Below are 20,936 nucleotides of genomic sequence, written 5' to 3'. Positions count from 1 at the left end.
AGCCCAGCACTTCTCCCGGGCCAGCCGTTCCCTTTAGAGCCGACTCAGCCCAGCACTTCTCCCGGGCCAGCCGTTCCCTTTAGAGCCGACTCAGCCCAGCACTTCTCCCCGGGCCAGCCGTTCCCTTTAGAGCCGACTCAGCCCAGCACTTCTCCCGGGCCAGCCGTTCCCTTCAGAGCCCACTCAGCCCAGCACTTCTCCCCGGGCCAGCCGGCTGCAGGCAGCGAGTGAAGCTCAGGACATGACAAGCTTTGTCTTTATTGTCTTTATTCCAGGTTTTGTCTCACATTCTCATTAGTGGATGTCAATGGCCATTGCAGTTCAGAGACCACACAGAGCACACAGTACATTTGGCTTCATTAAAGAGGTACTTGTAAACGGGACTGGTTTGTTGGTGGGTTGCAGAGAGGGGGCAAGACCACCACTCAGTCGACCGCTAGCCAACACTGTTTAATCAATGGCTGTTCTTTTGGGGGATTAGAGAGTAGAGCCACTTCTTTTGTTTTGGTTTTTAATAACTTACGGAGATAATGGAGTTAGCCTACAGAGAAGCACTAGATTTAGAAGTGCCTCCTTAGAGATTTAATTGAACTCAGGGTTTTCTTATGAAGAAGATTTATGCCTAAAGGTATTCAATTGTAGGTCTGGGAAGATACCAGTATCACGATACTCGTCAGTATCGTGGCAAGGAAACAAAATACAAACTTATTTAGGAAACAGCCCTAATGTTGAAAACAAAAATCCTTGTGTTGTCATCCAGAGTCACATGTATTTATTACATACAGCAGGTCTGCTTCGTGTTTTCATTTTGGACATGGAAATATTGAGATACTGGTATCGTCACAGCCCTATTTAATTGGTTCCACCACTTACTCTTTGCTTCTTATGTCATAGCCAATATAACGTTGCTGTATGGCCTGGTACAGTAGGCTATAATAAATATAAAATGCCTCAAAGAGATCAGGTCAGATGTTTCCATCAGAGGAATTACCCATAGAAATAGAATGAACAGAATAGACTTGGAACCTCTGACTTTGGCAACTTCAATGGTAAACTCATGGGTGCACTATGTTCTACGCATTCTAATTCTATTGCATTACCACTACTACCCCACTGTAGCCTGCTTAAGACCCAAATAAGATATCAGTGCCATCTTCATTGGCTGCATCCCAAATGGCACCATTTACAGTACTTAGCATGGTAAAACCTATTCACTGGTGACCCTCTATTACTTCACCATTCTTTTCTGTGTGGGATATAAGCAGAGAGGACCTGATGTGTCACCACAACCTTATAGAGATCTCCATAGTAGACTGAGGTTAATCATCCCTAAGAGGCTAGTAACCAGTAATAACCAGTAATCTAGCATTTTTAACACATCCCTGATGTTAATGTTGTGCTTTTAATGCACTTGTAATGTGTATGAATGAGAGTGGCTGAAGAGTGACATTGCGTGCGTTTGTGTGTGTGTTTGTGAGAGAATGAGAGTGGCTTAAGAGGGACATTGCCTGTGTGTGTGTAGCTTGGGGCTCTCAGCAGCTTGTCCCTGGGTAATTACATCACAAGTCCTGAGTCATCCTGGAGGCCCACCACTGAATGAGAATAGTGTTCAGAAAGAACAGGAAGACAACCCAGCACGCCCCCCCCACCCCCCCTCTCTCGCTCTCTCTCTGTCTTTCTCTTTCCTTCTCTGCCTCTCTCTTTCTCCCTCCCCTTCCTTTCATTTCCCTTCTCTATTTTTCCCCTCCCTCCATTCCTCTCGCTCTTTCTTTCCCTCTCTCTCTTTATCACAAGGACATCTTTTCTCTTAGAAAAAAGAAGTGGAGTAGGTCAAGGAAGCGTGCCGTGTCTCCTCAGTCCTCATCACTCACTTGAATGTCTTTCTGTTCCTTTCATCGCATTGGGATGCAATGTTGGATTGAAACATTTTCCACTTAGAGGTTGAGAGGTAATGTTCCTGCTCTTGTTCGGTTAAGTTAGGACCATGTGCTCCAATTCTCTACCCCCTGAAGTGTGTACTTGTTAACTCCTCTACACACATGTCAAAGCACGTGACTCCTCTCCTCATAATATCCAGTACAGTATGTATTCTAGGATAATAATACGATGTAATAGTGATGTAATAGTGATGTAATAGGCATAGTGGTGTAGTGCTGGTTGTGCTATCTCATTCCACATAAGGAGTGTTTGCTGCTGGCAGTGGTAGTGTGTCCTGTTGTAGTACAGCATGGTAGGTATGTGACATGGGGTTTTCCCCACTGACTCACCAGGCAAGCCAGTAGTGAGGTAGTGCTAAGTCAATGAGGAGAGGGGTGTGGCTGCAGTGACAACTGGAAGTCTAGTATAGTGGCATGTACACTACGCATAGCCTTACTTACTACTATCACAGAACATTCTTTTCTCTTCTTTTTTCTCTATTTCTTGTTCTCTCTCACCTCACTGTCTCTCTCACTCACCTCAGCCTCTCACCTCTCTCACTATTGTCTGTCTCTGTGTATCTGCTCTCTTTCTCTTTCACTATTTCTCTCCCTCCCTCCGCTCTCCCTCTCACACTCTTCCTCTACTTATGTCTCTTTCTTTGCCTCTCTCTCTCCCCCTATCTCTCATCTTTCACTATCTCTTCCCCTCTCTATGTATCTGTATCTTTCTTCTTTCGCACTTTCTCTCCCTCTCTCGATTAAATTTCAATTTAAGGGACTTTATTGGCATGGGACTCTTGCTCTCTGTCTCTCTGTCCCCTTCTCTCTGTCTCTCTGTCCCCTTCTCTCTGTCTCTCTGTCCCCTTCTCTCTGTCTCTCTGTCCCCTTCTCTCTGTCTCTCTGTCCCCTTCTCTCTGTCTCTCTGTCCCCTTCTCTCTGTCTCTCTGTCTCTCTGTCCCCTTCTCTCTGTCTCTCTGTCCCCTTCTCTCTGTCTCTCTGTCCCCTTCTCTCTGTCTCTCTGTCCCCTTCTCTCTGTCTCTCTGTCCCCTTCTCTCTGTCTCTATCTCCCTTCCTCCCACCCTCCTCTGTCTGGTCATACTCCCCTCCCCTGCCACAGCCCCGCTCTCTGTCTCTCTGTCCCCTTCTCTCTGTCTCTCTGTCCCCTTCTCTCTGTCTCTATCTCCCTTCCTCCCACCCTCCTCTGTCTGGTCATACTCCCCTCCCCTGCCACAGCCCCGCTCTCTTTAAGGCTTTATGGTGCTTTCAAGACAACTGGAAACTCTGAAAAAAATCGAGGTTGAATCGTGACGTCAGTGATCTTCAGGTCGGAATGTCGGAGCTCTAGAAAGAGGCTGAGTTGCTGACTTGGAGTTCCCAGTTGTCTTGAACGCACTGAAGTCAGAAGTCAGAGATTTCCTAGTTTCGAGGTCCCAGTTGTTTTGAACGTGGCAATAGTAGTGAAACCCTAAATCATCCTCCCTGACCACTATGGCTGCTTCCTGCTTCCTACACTGGAAGGAAGGGAACTGTTATTTAAGACCTCCCATTATCCTCCTTCTCCCTTCAGCATAGTGTTTGTATATAGATATTGACCCATTGAGATGAGAGGAGGTTGAAAGGACATTGGCTAAATGTCTACTCCAGACAGGGTGGGGCAGAGCCTTTGTCAGTCCAGTCAGTGGGGTATTAAGTATCTGAAGTAAAACAAAAGGGGGTGGGGGGCAAGCCGAATAGTGAACACACTAAGTTTTCGGGTTTTGTTCTTTTGAGAGAAAGAATGTTGGCATGAAGCTAGACTCGAGGAGGCCAACGAGAAGTTCAAGTACTCAGGTTTGTTTCATTTAGCCCGTAATGAGCCTTGCGCTGTCGTGAGAGAGATTTCTGACTGCAAAGTTCAAAGCTGAGCCACAGATAGAAAAAAGAAAAGAAACAAGCCCTCACTTGAAACTTCAGAACATGTTGGGAGGTTAAAACGACGGCCTCTTTCGCTCTGCCCCACACCCACTTAAATGATCATTTTCACTTTTACTCAAAAAGAATCCGAAAGCTATTCAGAGCTGCAGCCTGATAAAGTTGACTGTGTCTGTGCATGACTGTGTGTGTGTGTGTGTGTGTGTGTGTGTGTGTGAGAGAGAGAGAGAGAGAGGCGACTGTGTGGGAATGATTACATCAGCCTGAGCGGGGCCTATGATTGGTTAAGGAAGTGTGGTTTGATTCACTACCTAAAAGCCCATGGCTGTAACCCTTTGTGAGAGAAGCAGAGGGAAGTTGTCAACTAGCCGGACTGGAAATAGTGCCATCTGCTTGCTCTGTCCTGCACTAGGCAGAGGAGAGGAGATTATGTGACAGGTACCATAACAGGCAGCCACTGACAGAGAGGAAGGAACCGTGCTGTACTAGTCTTTTTTTCGACCAAGTTGTGGAGAGGGTTGTTCATCTGTGTGTGTTCTGTGCGGAGGCAGCTCACTCCAAAAATGCCATCGTGCTCTCCGGACTGCTGCCTATTACAGGCCGTAGAGGTAAGCTCTTAGAGACATATTTAACCGCTTTTCCCCTTTTCTCCCAAGTCTGACAAAGGTTAGCTGAGGCGAGGGTCAAAGTAATTGCTTTAAAGGTCGAAGATAATTTGTCTTTTTTTATTATTTTTTAAAGATATGACAAGCGAGGAGGGAATGTGTGAGAGGCTCAGAATGGATCGAAGCTTGAAAGGAGGAATCGTTTTTTTTCTTTCCTGTCGAAAGAAGATATGATGTTCTGTTGTAAGGCTTTGAATTTGTTGAAGTTATAGCTGGAGAAGGGAATGAGAATGTATTTTTATAAGGCATCATGTTCAAAGGGTGCGTACTTTAGCCTAAGTGGGAAGGCTAAGGACGCTCAAATCCGACTAAAATCTCTTTGGAGGAACCAGAGGGAATAGGATCCGTGCTCAGAGGGGGATTTATCAGGGCTTTATCTGTTGTTTCTATCAATGTGCTATATTCCTCTTTACAGTATCTTTCTATATAGTTTATTTCAGTGTCTTTCTATACAGTATCTTGTTCTATATTGTATTGTTCTATAACAGTATTTTTCTATACAGTATAATGTATCTCTATACACAATCTTTCTATGCAGTATCTTTCAGTCAGTGGGTAATCTCTATGGAAGCAGGTGGTGTGGATTGAAGGACTAAAAGAGTTCCCTTAGTATTTAAGCTTGAAGTATGATTCTGATGAGTGTCACATTTTATGATTTTAGAACCTATATTTTCCCACAAACCGCTGCCATTGAGAATGGATTGTATATGTCTGGGATGCTCATCAAACACGCATGGTTATGAATGAAAGTGAATTGGTATTATATTGTTGTGCTATCTAGTTATGCTTTCTATGTAAAACTGTGCCTGTCTACGCCTGAACTATGCGTCTCATCTATCTGAATTGTGTCTGTCTGCCTACGAGGTTGTGTCTGGGAATAGTTCTAACATGAAAGGGCCTTTTCTTTCCTCTTTTAGATTATAAACATTTTCAGCGAGGACGGCATGGGGAAAGTAGTGGAAATACCAGCCGACATGACTGCAAGAGATCTTTGCCAGCTCCTCGTGTACAAAAGCCATTGTGTGGACGACAACAGTTGGGCACTTGTTGAGCATCACCCTCTCCTCGGACTAGGTAAGTGGCAACCTGGTGCGCTGGATGGGTGGGCTGGTGGGCAGGCTGGCTGGCAGGACATAGCCTAGCGCTCCCTCCCCCCTCGGCCCTCGCTCTGTGAGAAGCCAACTGGATAATGAACATGTTCTCCTGCTCATGTTAAAGTCAACAGAGGTCTCGCTATGGAAACCAAGAGTCATCATAAATAATAGATAGCCTACATCTGTAGCCTATATTTTCTCTTGTATATCATTATTTTGGTTAACAGTCATTAGCTGCCTGTCTGTGCCTGCTCTTAGTCTTTTAGACGGTTTCAGAGTCTGGTGTATGGGGCACCTTATATAGTACACTACTTTTGACCAGAGCGCTATGGGCCCTGTTAGATGAAGTTCACTATGTAGGGAATAGAGTGCCATTTGCGATGTAGTCTGAGACAACGTGCTCTTAGTGCAGGACCAGGAACCCTCCTGACATCACCCTCCCAAACCTTAGTTTGTTACCGTACCTGAGAACGGATATACGGTCACTTACAGTTAGAGATAAGAATGTACCATAATATCGTCACGTGTAATAATATGATTAGAGATGTTCTTTTATCTAATTCTGGACCAGGAATTGTGATCACTGGCTCATACAGGTACCTTGCTCTGTCTAGTTACTGTATATCTAGCCAACATCTGTACAGGGACTTTACTTTGGGCTTATGCCATAGCTGAACAGGATAACACTCGTCTCACTGAATGTTAGATTCATTGATATTAGGTTGTGTAAGTCAAGACGTAGAATGCTTAATGTGGCGGCATTGCAGCGATTTGTTAAGAGTTCTGAGAAGCAGAATGCTCCAAACTTCAAACCCCTAAGGAACGAGCAATTATAAAACACATGTTGTGTCTGGGCTTATCTTCATTACAGCAGATGGGTAAAATGAGAGTACTGTATTTCTGGGAATGTTTAGGCCTAAACACTGAAAAATAGGCTACCCAATATGTACGCACAACATAAAGGGTAACAATTATATGCAGTAATTATTTAGGTTTATTGTTGCATATGTGAAGAGGGTGTAATTCATATTGATATGTGTGTCTGAATTATCCAGGTTTTGAAAGTAAAAAAAAAAATGAATTTGCTCATAAACGTCAATTTCCTTTTGATATCCTGAGCGCATTATAGTCCAAAGGAAATGGCATATTTAAAAATCTTCAAACTAATAACATTATATGGCGGTTAGAACACAACAATATTACATATCTGAAGCACAGGCCTCTAAAGCTCTAAGAAATACAGTCACATGACCTGTTCTGATTGGTTTGGTGTCATTGCGTAGGGATACCCAGTATAACATCATCCCTCTACAATGGCAAAATTCTACAGACTGGATGCATCTCAAATGGCCCTCTTTTCTTATAGTGAACTACAAGGCACAATATTGCACTATAAGGTGCCATTTGGGCACAACTTCCATTCGTTGTAAAAGGAACCAGGGCTGATCTGACCTTTAGAAGCCACCTGAATGGAGCTAGGGCAGGCTCTCTTTGGTGAGTCCAGTCTACTAGAGGCAAGGTCACTCTTCCTAATTGCTCCTTAATCTGACCAGGCCTGTCCAGATGGGCTTTGTTGTATAAGAATGACATCCAGCCAATTAGATATGTTGCTTTCCCAACCTTGCTCCCAATCCCCTCGCTAAGGAGGAAACTGGAAAAGACAGGGGGAGACACAGATCCACAATGGAGACGGAGTCCCTGACTCCCTGGTATAAAGAAGGCTACGACTCATTATTAAGTCGTATCTTCTCTTCAGAATGGCGGAGTCCAGGGGAGATAGTTGAAAGACAACCCCACAATCAGTGGGGGTGTTTCCTTAGAGAAAGAAAGAGAGAGAGAGAGAGAGAGAGAAGGCCACTGTCAGTCATCGGGTGAATAGAATAGCTGATAAGAATAATGGCCAATGACCCTCCCTCAGCTTCCCCCACAAAGGGTTATAACCTCTACAGGCTTTAAGCTAGTGAGTCAGGGTCTTGACTGACTCATGGTCAGAGAGGAAGTGACTCACCAAAGAGCCTCAGTAAAGGCAAGGTAGAGAAGGTACTGGATTGACTCTCCATTTTTTGGGATGTAAGCGGACTAGAATCCAACCAGGTTGCAACATCAGTATGATACTACCCACAGTTTCTGAATACGTCCACATTGTCTATTTCCTCTTTTTCTCCCTTTTAATGAGTGTGAGTATCTTACTGCATGTCCAAGAAAGCCTGGGCCCTTCCTCCCTAGTCCCCAGTGTCTCCTTTCCTGCTGCCAAAATCTATTTAGGAATCCTGCTTCCACAGTTGGATGTGAAACATGTGTTGCTGCAGAGAGAGCAGGGGCCAGGCAGGGTCGGTGGTCTAGGCAGGGTCAGTGGTCTAGGCAGGGTCAGTGGTCTAGGCAGGGTCAGTGGTCTAGGCAGGGTCAGTGGTCTAGGCAGGGTCAGTGGTCTAGGCAGGGTCAGTGGTCTAGGCAGGGTCAGTGGTCTAGGCAGGGTCAGTGGTCTAGGCAGGGTCAGTGGTCTAGGCAGGGTCAGTGGTCTAGGCAGGGGGTCAGGCAGGGTCTGGTCAGGGTCGGTGGTCTAGGCAGGGTCAGTGGTCTAGGCAGGGTCGGTGGTCTAGGCAGGGTCGGTGGTCTAGGCAGGGTCAGTGGTCTAGGCAGGGTCAGTGGTCTAGGCAGGGTCAGTGGTCTAGGCAGGGTCAGTGGTCTAGGCAGGGTCGGTGGTCTAGGCAGGGTCAGTGGTCTAGGGTCAGGGTCAGTGGTCTAGGCAGGGTCGGTGGTCTAGGCAGGGTCAGTGGTCTAGGCAGGGTCAGTGGTCTAGGCAGGGTCAGTGGTCTAGGCAGGGTCAGTGGTCTAGGCAGGGTCAGTGGTCTAGGCAGGGTCAGTGGGCCAGGCAGGGTGAGTGGGTCAGTGGGCCAGGCAGGGTCAGTGGGCAGACAGCAGGGCCTGTATAGCATAGCCCCACTAATTGTTTGAGAGAGGGGGAAGTGAATGTGGGGGGAGGGGGGACTATAGCAGGGTTGGGTTCAATTCAGAAAGTAAACCCAATTCCAGTTCATAGGCTGAACTGCTCGTTCTTTCATTGTTTGCTCTACACCCAATGTTCAGGACATGAAAATGATTTCAATGTTGTTCTTTTTCTTGTTAAAGACGTGATATTGTGTCCTTATTGTAGGCTTCCATTTGGTAACTAGCTCCTTCTTTCTCTCTCTACAGAGAGGTGCTTGGAGGACCATGAGCTAGTGGTACAAGTGCAGGCATCCATGACCAGCGAGGGCAGATTTCTGTTCAGGAAGAACTATGCCAAATATGAATTCTTCAGAAATCCCTTGGTAGGTTGTTTTTTTGTTTGTTTGTTTCCAAGGAATCCCAGAGCTCGTGTTTTTCCTTGTCCTATTTATATTCTCTACATGTGGAAACAGTTATAACAAGCTAAACAGCCTGGATTTTATTTTTTGTTTACAAGCAATGCATTTCATAAATGAGTGGAGAATGTTTGGTTGGGCTTGTTAAATTTAGCATATTACCCAGAAAAATCCTACTACACTCTCACAATCAAGTGGGCCTCATCTTTCACTCACTTTATAGGAATGTACCCACTCACACTCAGAAACATTAACAGATTGTGATAATACTGTTAGACTGGTGGCTATAACTGTCCTGGACTCAGAAAGGCTAAACCAGGGTCCGGGAAACTGTCCCTAAACATACTTATTTAAGAAACAGTTTGAAACTAGTTTGAAAAGCTAATGTTTAATGTTTTTCTTCATTTTCATTTGAGAAAGGGGATTCATTTAATGTCTCTTGGCGTTCCACCTCCATCCTTCTGAGTTTCCTTTTACCCACAACCTCCTTGCTAAACGACTGCTTTCGTCTCACACTTACCAACAGAATTTCTTTCCCGAGCATATGGTTGCATGGTGCCAGGAAACAAATGGTGCAATCCCACCATCTCAACTATTACAGGTATGTGCCGTAGAACAGTAAAGACTCCACTACCTCAGCATACTGCCTACTCCAGTCTGTGTTGTGTACTGTGTCTGATCTCCTTCAAAAATATCACCTTTGACCTCCTTGTACATGTCTTGTCAGAGAACAGACTGTAACACTTGATGTTCTGTTGACATACGAGTGTCTCTGCACACGCAGGCCAGGCGTGTGCCTAACAGAAAGACAAACAGACAGACATTACAGCTTCTGAAGGGATGCAACTGTGAGAGGAGAGTAAAGGAACGTACTGAATGTTATAGCACAGCGCATCAGGCCAACATTCTCCCATCCTGTGCCAGGCAGCACAGCGCAGCTGCATGGTGCCTTTAAAGACCTGAGGCTCTAATGGAATGAAGTTTACATGTTCAGCCTGCAAATGTAGCAGTGTGACAAAGCGTTATTAAAAGGCCCATGACTGGAATCCATCCACTATGGCAGAAAGCTTTTAAAATGATACCATCCTTGACATGGTCAGATTGAAGGAGCAGGCTGGGGGCGGTTCCAGGAATCCAGTGAAGGCAGATCATAAACAGTGAATCACTTAAAGGTGCACTATGCTATTTCCTGGTTGCAAAAATTCTAATAGTTAGCCTACTTTCAGTCATTATGTAGAGAATCAGGGTGCTGTCTAAACCACTGTAAAATAACTTTTGACCAAAAATAACCATGACCAAAAAGAATATATTGATGTATTTTCAGCTGTTTGAAGCTGGTGTACAGAGCCGGGAGTGAAAGACGTAAAAGCGGAACTTAAGAATGGGAAGCAAATGAAATGGCACACATAAAACACATCTACCGCTTCTTAGACTTGCATTCAATGAGAATGTCAGATCCTTAACTTAAATTTCTATGTCGGTTTGGTCGGGTCGTCAAAAAGTGACGTATTGCACCTTTAATTAGTGTCTTGTCAGGTCAGGAGACCGTGTCTGAATGTGGCAGAGAGAGTTCTGTATTCTGCAGGGCATGTTAAAACCAGTAGGTGCTTATCTTATCGCTCCAGTCAGTTCTTGCAACAACTTGCTGTCAGAATCAGAACTCCTTGTTGAATTGTCTGTCTCTACAGTGTGTATGTGTCTTGGTTGATACTGTTACATAAGACAGAACATCTGTCTGAACATTTCTCTCCCATGTTTAAAGTGGCTCATAAAAATTGGTATCACAAGAATGCCAAGATTGTTCGTTATATAAATGTTTGTTTTCTGGCTCCGAGCCCCATGAAAATGAAGATGTTTGATTTGTGCTAAAGCCTTCTTCTCTCTCTCTCCTTCTCTCAGAATTTTTTGAACTCCAGCAGTTGTCCTGAGATCCAGGGCTTTTTATACGTGAAAGAGATGGGCAGGAAATCCTGGAAGAAGCTATACGTGTTCCTTAGACGCTCAGGACTTTACTTTTCTACGAAAGGAACGTCGAAGGTATTTGGCCAACCCCTTTCTACTGTAGGCTTAGTACACTAACTCTGTTAGTGTTAGGCTTGTATTGCCAAATCCTTGAGCCAATATCCCACATTTAAACTGCGCTAGTAATGGCCTACAAAGTCTAATACTTTAGTTGTTAGTTCAGAGGCTGCTTGCCTCAATCATCTGTACATTCTTGCTGCTCAGAGAGACCTGCCTTCTCTATGTCCCATACAACCACACATGCTGCTATTGATTTAAGTGGAGCTCTGCTCTCTGTTACCTCCAGGCTTAAGTTTCTTTGTGATGAAATGACATCGGCTATTGATTTATCCTCCACAGGAGCCCAGGCATTTACAGTTACTAGCAGACCTGGAGGACAGCAATGTCTTCACAGTAACAACAGGCAAGAAGCTACACAGTGCGCCGACAGACTACGAGTTCTGTATAAAGGTACGTTCAAGAGAAAGAAAGGCCTCTGCACTCGAGGCATTGCAAGTCATTCAGATGCTCATATGTTGTCTATTATTCCGCTGTCTTCTATGGAGGACAAGCCGTCTCCTATTACAGTTATTGAACAGTGTCGTGTCTAGACTGTGTCTGCGTCCCAAATGGTGCACTATATAGGGAATAGGTTGCCATTTGGTATGCATCCTGTATCTTGCTGAGACATGCCTGACGAGAGGCAGGCCTCGCTGCCATTGTGTGCTCTGTTTTGACCCACTTTCTGGCTATATAATAAATGGATAGAGAATCAATCCAAAATCGAACAAAATCCTATTTTATTCTGCAACAAGATCAGGGTTGGGTAGGTTCCTTTCTAAATGTAATCTGTTACAGTTACTAGTTACCTGTCCCAAATTGTAATCAGTAACATAACTTTTGGACACTTTTGGATTACCTCAACTCGGTAATTAATGTAATCTGATTACATGCAGATTACTTTCCCCTTAAGAGGCATTAGAAGAAGAAACATATTACCAATTGAACAACATCTATTGCAGGATAAATCAATGTTAGAGGTTACATAACTGGCCATAAATTAATGTTTCATTTTACTTTATGGGTTTGTTATGTTGGCTTCTTCTAATCCATTCTTTCTCATTTTATACAGATAATAATACAATTAGCCTACAGTATTTAGCCATTCCAATTCATTTAATACCCCTTTATCTTGAAGAATAAGACCTAGAAATATGGAAGTATAGATTAGGCAAATTGTTTTACCCGAGCACAACCCAAAAACAAAGGACTTATTAGCCAGCCCTACTCTGTTGTTTTTGTTTTCATGGAGGACTGATTGGGCTCATTGCTTCAAGTAAAATAAATAAATGCTGCTCTCATGGAATGGCATGCTTTGAGAGCTTCCCGAAAAGAGCTATTTGCATGTAAAAAATGTATGCCGTATGCTGCATTTGCTATAGGCCTATTGTATATGTTTTTGTTGGTAACACTTTGGTATCTGGATCATTTGCAGCTGTTTAAGTCTAAGTGTGTGAGTTTGATCATGTATCCATTAGGCCCATGGGCATTTTGAATCCGCACAAATTAGAATGAGCAATAAAAGCCCCACTTGTGGTCTTCTTAAATGAAACTTGTTTTTGACATAATGGAGCACAATACCACAGAGGAGTTTAGAAGGGAGCAACTCAAACTGTTATTCCATAGGCTGGGATCCGCACTATACAGCTGTTGAGGGAGTGCATTCTTTTCACTCGCTGTCAACTGGTTGCAAAAACAATGATTGATAGGCAGCTTAAACTTCAATTCGACCATTATTGGGTTAAAATACACATAAGCATTTGTAAATAGCCATCTACAACAATCACAATCCGTAATGAGTAAATAACTAATAGAGAGAGCAGCGGTGTGATTCACATCATTGTGCCATGTAGATATCAATAACACGTGATATCCGTATCGCCTGTAGGCTACACCACTACTGTCATCCTTACTTCTACGCATTTATTCAAGTTGAACAATCTTTGGACTGTAGTCTACAAAAGCCCATTCCTGCTCTATTCCCGCAAGCCATCTAACACATTTGGTGTGTCATCATAGTGGTCTCTGACTCGCTCAGGTGGATTCAAAGTCATCCTAGAAGTAATCATCCAGTTTTTCAAAAGTATCTGTAATCTGATTACAATATTTTGCTATTAACATAATGGATTACAGTCCCCCCCGCCCGCCAACCCTGAACAAGATCATCTATCATCTCATGGAATATGTTAGTGTACGAGGGAGGAGGGTTTTAGTACAACCATACTGTCTGAATGGTTGTTTCTAATTATGGGGTGTTTATTTGGTCTCTCTAATTGGTTGTTGTGTGTTAATTGACAGCCCAACAAGAGGACTGAGCTGAAAGAGTTGAGGATGTTGTGTACTGAAGACGAACAGAGCAGAACATCCTGGATGACAGCCTTCAGACTCTTCAAGGTACCAACGCCATGGCAACAAGCCCTCAATACACTGCAAAAGTAGTGCCTCAGTTATTACCAGAGGGTTGTATCAGATGCCAGTTCACTTGGGTTGTTGTGAGAATCAGTATTTAAAGTTGCATGGTATAACTATCTATCTTTATGAATTTGATGAATATTTTGTAAGGTTTCCTATTGGTTGACTTAACCCAAACAAAAGCAAACCTTTTCATTTGTGGATATTCTCCTTATTCTTCACAGTATGGAATAGTCCTCTATCAGAACTACAAGATTCCTCAGCAGAGAAAAACTCTGTCACACTTTTCAACACCAGTGGTAAGCCTCTCCTTTTAGCTCCTTACAGGTACCAGCCAAACTGTTGTTAACATCCAGCCTCTTTCTCGGTTGTCTTTCTTGATTCTTTGTGTCCTCTATTTTGGGGATTCGAACCAGCAACCTTTCGGTTACTGGCCCAACACTCTTAACCGCTAGGTTCCCTGTCCAGTGCATTTGAGGAGAGAGGAGGACTTCAATGTCAGATAATTGAGAAATAGCCCTAGTACTGTAACAGGGCATTTTCTACATTGGAAGTATATTGACATTGACACTGCTTTGTCTCCCCCTAGCGGAGTGTGTCCGAGAATTCTCTGGTTGCCATGGATTTCTCAGGAAGGATAGGCAGGGTGATCGACAATCCCTTGGAGGCCCAGAGCGCTGCCATGGAGGAGGGCAATGCCTGGAGGGTGAGTCTCTTTCTACAACATTACTACAACCTTACTACAATGTTACTATTACAATGGTTCTACAACAATAATACAACCTTACTACAACGTAGCTACATTACAGCAATGTTACTTCAACGTAGCTACGTTACAGCAATGTTACTACAACGTAGCTACGTTACAGCAATGTTACTACAACGTAGCTACGTTACAGCAATGTTACTACAACGTAGCTACGTTACAGCAATGTTACTACAACGTAGCTACGTTACAGCAATGTTACTACAACGTAACTACGTTACAGCAATGTTACTACAACGTAGCTACGTTACAGCAATGTTACTACAACGTAGCTACGTTACAGCAATGTTACTACAACGTAACTACGTTACAGCAATGTTACTACAACGTAACTACGTTACAGCAATGTTACTACAACGTAGCTACATTACAGCAATGTTACTACAACGTAGCTACGTTACAGCAATGTTACTACAACGTAGCTACGTTACAGCAATGTTACTACAACGTAGCTACGTTACAGCAATGTTACTACAACGTAGCTACGTTACAGCAATGTTACTACAACGTAGCTACGTTACAGCAATGTTACTACAACGTAGCTACGTTACAGCAATGTTACTACAACGTAGCTACGTTACAGCAATGTTACTACAACGTAACTACGTTACAGCAATGTTACTACAACGTAACTACGTTACAGCAATGTTACTACAACGTTACTACAACGTAGCTACGTTACAGCAATGTTACTACAACGTGACCACGTTACAGCAATGTTACTACAACGTAGCTACGTTACAGCAATGTTACTACAACGTAACTACGTTACAGCAATGTTACTACAACGTGACCACGTTACAGCAATGTTACTACAACGTAGCTACGTTACAGCAATGTTACTACAACGTGACCACGTTACAGCAATGTTACTACAACGTAACTATGTTACTACAACGTAACTACGTTACAGCAATGTTACTACAACGTAACTACGTTACAGCAATGTTACTACAACGTAGCTACGTTACAGCAATGTTACTACAACGTGACCACAATGCCACTCCGACGTTATTAAGATATTACAATGCTTATATGACCTTATGGTCTGAAAGAAAATTTACTGCTGAAACGTTGGTGATTTTATAAATAATCTGAGCAAGAGTGCAACAACTTTTCTATGGATCATGCTTGTCACAAAGCTATCATGCTCTCCGTCACGGAGAACCTTTTTATTAACAAACTAATCCATGTTTGTTTGTTCTGTATCTCAGAAGAGAAGTCAACGGATGAACATTCTAGGTAGTCCCAGTCCACTACATCCCTGTTTATTAAACTCAGGTAATTCAACAACATAAGTTCTCACAATCCCTGTGTTATTTGAGTTGGCTACATTCTGTGTAGATAAAGCCTTGACCCTGTCCTAAAGCTCTCCTTTCCACTTCCACGTCCAGTTATTCACAGAACACAGCTGTGGTTCCATGGGCGGATAACGCGAGAAGAGTCCCATCGGATGATCCACCAACAAGGCCAGGTGGACGGGTAAGGCTCCTCAGTCTCTGCAACCACACTGCCAACCTAATGTTTGATCAGGATTTATTTCGTTATTAAAGTGTCTTGCATCTTCAGAATGTCCAGCCCACATGCCAACATATGTTGGATTTAAATTTGTAAATTTGACAGACGTTGAAGTTTTCACCAAAGACTGATTTTCTGCTCAGGTTGTTTCTCTTGAGGGACAGTCAAAGCAACCCAAAGGCCTTTGTCCTCACACTGTGCCATCACCAGAAAATTAAGCATTTCCAGATCTTACCGGTAAGTGAGCTTTACCTTGCCTCTGGGCTTCTCTCTTTGACCTCCCCCTCTCTCTTATGTCTACAGGCACACTAGAAAACCAAGTAAAACAGCCAACAATTTTATGGAGTAAAGTAACTTTTGTTGTTCATTACTTCCTCTTGTTCTCACCTGACTGTTGTCTCTATGGTCCGTCCTGCAGTGTGAAGAGGACGGCCAGATCTTCTTCAGCCTTGACGACGGGTCCACCAAATTCACCGACCTGATCCAGCTGGTGGAGTTCTACCAGCTCAACAGAGGAGTCCTGCCTTGTAAACTCAAGCATCCCTGCACCCTCGTAGCCTTATGACCCCTGACCTATGACTTGACCGGACTCTGCCTAAAAACAAACTCAATACTTTTTCTTGAGGAGAAGCTGATGTGATGAACTCATGTTGTTGATGTGTCATGAGCTGCCAGAGACTGCGGATGGAACAGGACTGAGTGGTTGGGGGGTTAGGATGGACTCTAGTGGACTTCAGTGACCTCTGTGTTCCGGAAGGAAGGAGGAGATAAAGAAGCAAAAAATAAAGCAAAAAGCTGCACCACGTTGTTATTAACTCTTATAAAAAAAAAAAAACATGTTCAAGTTTGTATTCATAGTCACCAATAAGCTCTGATCCACTGACACGGTTTAGTGACAGTTTATGAGATCAAAGTAGTTTTTATTTTCCTTGTCCAATCATCAGGACTTTGTTTAGTCTGGGTCACTTTTTTACATAATGAAAGTATTTTTTTGTGTTACAAATCATCTATACTACAACCTTTTTTTGAAAAGCTGATTGTTTTCTAGTTTGGCGCTTGTGAAACTGGGAACAGGCCTTTCCACACTGACTGAATAAGAATTCCTCTACTGTCTCATTCTTCTCGTTACCAACAATGGCAAATCCCTCCTGTGTTGGAGGGATGGATGGACAATCTGATATTCGTAAAAAGAACATCATGAGACAGATCACGAGGCCAGCTGTCTCTGTCAAGCTGTGGGAAAGGAGAGGCTGGAGCTGGTAACTTAGGATGGAGCTGAAGGATACTCAAGGACTACACAGGATCCATTCATTCCACTCTCTTAGGACTTTTCTTTCTTTCTTTCTTTGGTGACCTCACAGGCTTTTGTGTTCATAACATTTTAGTACTGCATCATCAAATGTGTTCTTATTCCGTTTTAGTTTCTTATCAGTAGTCTGGAGCGTATAGATTTCTAATAGTCACACAATAGTCACAGTGTTAAATCAATCCATCATCAGCTCCACCATCCGGTGTTCCACATACAACCACATGAACTTCCCCCCCAAAATATAAACTACTACAGGTATTCATTCACTCCCCGTCTCATCCACTCATTTAAGTCCACGTAATGGGTAGCTGTTGAGGTCCACGCTGCTAGCCTAGTCCTATACTGTGTGCTATAACCAACCCTTCTATTGTTGCCTACAGTACGTATTCAGAATGGCACTAGGCTACCAAGCTGCTCCTCAGGTGATAACAAGCAACATAACAGCCAAGGAAGGCTCTGCTCTTGGGTCTCTCTTGGTGTCAATGCAATAATAATCTATATGTAAAACATTGGAAAGCATATGGCCATCTTGTGGACTGTAATTCCATGTTGTAAGCACTCTGAAGACATGGTTATGATTATATGACTAAAACTTAGGCCAATGGGGAGGGTGCCACAGTTTTCTTTTAAACCCACCTGTTTGCATTCCCTCCGTCAGAACACAGGGAAATATAACCACTACACCAACCTCTTATGATCCACTAGAGGGATCTGTCTAGCTCAGAGTTGATGTGTACAGTCCAAGGTCGGTCTGTCTGTTGTGCTGTCTGTAGAATTGAACTGGAATCAATCGACTCATCTGCTGTGAGGACCCATCTTCTTAATCCAAGTGTGCGTCCCAAATAGCACCGTATTCCCTACATAATGCATTACCTTACTTTTGAGTAGGGCCCATAAGGCTTTGGTCAAAAAGTAGTGCACTATATCGGGAATAGGGTGCCATTTGAGACCGACGTCCGTTCATTTTGGACTTGTTGCTTTTCTTTTCCATGATGTGATTGAATGATTGTTTTTAGAACAGACACTGTGAAGCCCTAGTAATGGATGATACCCTGAAGTGGAAGCGTTTTTACTGTCCAGCCTCGTCCAAGGTTGCAGTGAACACACAGATTTGTAAAGATGTTTTTACCTGTAACGCAACATTAAGAAAGAGCCATCTTTTTATTTTATTTGTGGTGTCTTAAGCTGGATAGATTCACATACAGAATATTAGCCACACTATCTACAAGTTCTGCACAATGACATTTCAAAAAATAAGATGCAATGACTCAATCATTTCAAGTATTGTTTTGCAAATGTATTTATTTACCTGGATGTGAGTGATTACTTGAAATGTAGCTCTTTTCTCAGTGCTGTTCATTACTGTTTTATCATTACCATGGAATGATTGAACCGCGTAATTATTACATAGCATCTATTACAAAGCCTATAATTCATTTCTTGCTTTTTATGTTTGAACACTCAAACTATTTTATCACCAACACTTACTATGAAGTAACATTCAAGTGGTGTTCCCTAATGGTTTTCATTCCAAATTGGTGTCAGTAGAAAAAGTGTGGGGAATAAAAGTCACTAATATTTCAGTCACAGTGGGTTTCACATCAATATTCAGGTTAATGCCTTTCTCTCACACATTCTTCTACAATTAGGACATCTTTTCACATGAACTCCTCAAGAAAATTTCAAACACACAGGTTGAATTAGATTACTTTAAAAAACATTTTTTTTTACCATATTTAAATATTTGACCTCTTCTTAAGTGTGACTTTCACTGATGCTGTCAATTGAACTAATTTCATATCTGGATATTTAATGAGTTGATTTTCAAATTCATAGTTTTTTGAGCTGTCAGTTCAGTTGCTCTGTCCCTTTTCATTACAGTTAGTTGTCTTCCATTTTACAGAATGTTCACTCTTTAAACTGTGCGTTAATCAGAACTTTTTGTTTCTTGTCAGAAGTGAAGCTATACCTTTACAATACTTGGTGTACAGTACGTTAAATGGCCAAGTCTTTTCCACAGCATAGTGTGTATTATCCAATTAGAGAGGCTTGGATGTGATGGCACCACTAGATGCCCACTGCAGTACCTTTTCCATGGAATTTTGAGAGCTACACTTCACTGTTTATTGGGTGTGACCAGAGTCGTGAATATATAATATATGTTAATGTGGGGCTCTGGGTGTGGCATCATTATGACTATACAATGAGCAGGTTAGGTGCCAAAGCTGTTTCCTACTCCTATGCTAAATTCGGTCAAAACGTTGGACAATATATCTTCCCATTGGTCATAATGATTTCAGTAGAAATCAGTTAGGATTGCCTCCTCCGATGGTAATCTTAGCTGTACAATGTTATATGCAACTCATGTACAAGTTGTGTACTGAATCAATGTACCATATTAGCATATGAAACCATGTAGATGCAACACTGTATTTAGGTTACAGATCACTATTATTACCACATTGGCTTACTCTTAACTACTTATGAAATGAAGAAACTTCATTTATTTTTATCATTTGGTTTAATGTGCATATCGAGTTTGTTTCTTACGTGTTTCTCATGGAAAAACCTTCACAAATGTCTGTAATATTGAAATGTTGCTGGTATGGAACTGGAGTTGGCTTGGGCATGGATCTTTTCATAGTTCCTGCAAGTCATCCTAAGCTACTCAGACATCACTGACTTCTCAACACTAACTGTTTAGGCCTGTCAGATACAGATACATAGGTGTTTTTCATATTCAGAAACATTCATATCAGAGGCGAGTTCTCTCACATAGTGTCTTGCTATGAACTAGTAGAATGTTGCTAGTGACATTGAATCACCTGCAAAGTAGTGAACTGATGAAAGTGAATTGAGTAAATGTACTTTTTTATGTCAGAGAAATGAATGTAACTGGGTTGCTCAGGGTTGACATGGAGCCTGTTGAAAACTGGTCATATCGTCAGACCAGTGACACTTTGTATGTGCAACGAATACATTGTAGTTCTTTTGATCAACTTGGGGTTAATAGTATTTCACCAAACAATATTTTCTTTAGTAAGTAGGTTGGCCTTTATGATATTCTTTCAGCATACCAGTAGTTTCTCCAAACCAGTAGTACAGCACAGTTGATTTAAGGTGTCCTCTTTTCTCTTGTGTAAGTCTGTTTGTCCCAAGAAGCCTAAAACGCAGCAGGTGCCTCTGATGACCTTTTTCTCTGCACTAAACCAGAGCTGACTTTGGACCGTTCATGGGAACCTTTTCCAGTGATCGATAATGACTCTTGTGCTTTGCATATATTGTCACAATGCAAGATATAGTGACTGTACAAAGGAGTAAAGCAAATATATATAGATCTATATAAATATAAACGATTATGTATTTCAGGGAATGCAACAAAAAACAAGAACCTGTATCTCTTTTTAAGAGAAAGATCCTGTATTCATACTGTGCTTTGCTTCCATCTGTAAATAGCTGAATGGCTTATATCTCTTAATTGTAACCTTTTCAGGTATTTTTGTACAAATAAGGGACTGATATGTTCTGTTTATTGTAATTAGAATAAAACATTAATACATTGCTATTCATTTAAGCTGTGCTGTTTTTTTCTTGGTAGGGAAGTCCTCATCAAGGTAATTACAAATGCATTTAAATCACTGTACTCTATTTGCAAATCATTGTGTTTCTTTTGAATACTATTGCAAATGCTACTTCTAGATGGGATTACAAATCTACTGCAACTTTCCATGAGTTTAGTTATATATTTCCATCTAGCTTGAAATGTCTGCTTGAAATGGGTTTGTACTTCACCCTGTTTGCCCACTAGATGGCAGACAACTACTATAGCGAATCAAATACTCTACTTAAATGGGCAATCATCCATTGAAACAATAACAAAGCATATTCCCCACACTATGTTCCAGTAAAAAGCTGAGGGATGGGGCTGGAGTAACTA

General features: G+C 42.4%; 1 protein-coding gene across 6 annotated transcripts in view; it reads left to right on the top strand.

The window, feature by feature from the left end:
• The window catches only part of LOC112222535 (growth factor receptor-bound protein 10), an 84,646-nt gene extending 64,078 nt beyond the window's left edge, over window positions 1-20,568 (top strand). For 5 of the 6 annotated variants that reach the window (XM_042304712.1, XM_042304711.1, XM_042304714.1 and 2 more), the window contains exons 6-17: window positions 5,413-5,569; window positions 8,785-8,900; window positions 9,460-9,534; window positions 10,833-10,970; window positions 11,295-11,405; window positions 13,293-13,388; window positions 13,631-13,705; window positions 13,996-14,112; window positions 15,387-15,453; window positions 15,567-15,654; window positions 15,834-15,927; window positions 16,109-20,568. In XM_042304712.1, the coding sequence (XP_042160646.1) occupies window positions 5,413-5,569; window positions 8,785-8,900; window positions 9,460-9,534; window positions 10,833-10,970; window positions 11,295-11,405; window positions 13,293-13,388; window positions 13,631-13,705; window positions 13,996-14,112; window positions 15,387-15,453; window positions 15,567-15,654; window positions 15,834-15,927; window positions 16,109-16,255 (1,281 nt within the window). In that variant the 3' untranslated portion in view covers window positions 16,256-20,568. Of the gene's footprint in view, window positions 1-4,083; window positions 4,439-5,412; window positions 5,570-8,784; window positions 8,901-9,459; window positions 9,535-10,832; window positions 10,971-11,294; window positions 11,406-13,292; window positions 13,389-13,630; window positions 13,706-13,995; window positions 14,113-15,386; window positions 15,454-15,566; window positions 15,655-15,833; window positions 15,928-16,108 lie in introns of those variants that run through there. The other variant, XM_042304716.1, reaches the window with a different exon arrangement.
• The last annotated feature ends 368 nt before the right edge of the window (window positions 20,569-20,936 follow it).

Source organism: Oncorhynchus tshawytscha, linkage group LG23 (genome assembly GCF_018296145.1).
Source record: "Oncorhynchus tshawytscha isolate Ot180627B linkage group LG23, Otsh_v2.0, whole genome shotgun sequence".
In the NCBI taxonomy this organism is placed as follows: Eukaryota; Metazoa; Chordata; class Actinopteri; order Salmoniformes; family Salmonidae; genus Oncorhynchus; species Oncorhynchus tshawytscha.
The sequence above is the reverse complement of the archived record's forward strand: the minus strand, read 5'-3'. Positions and strand labels throughout refer to the sequence as shown.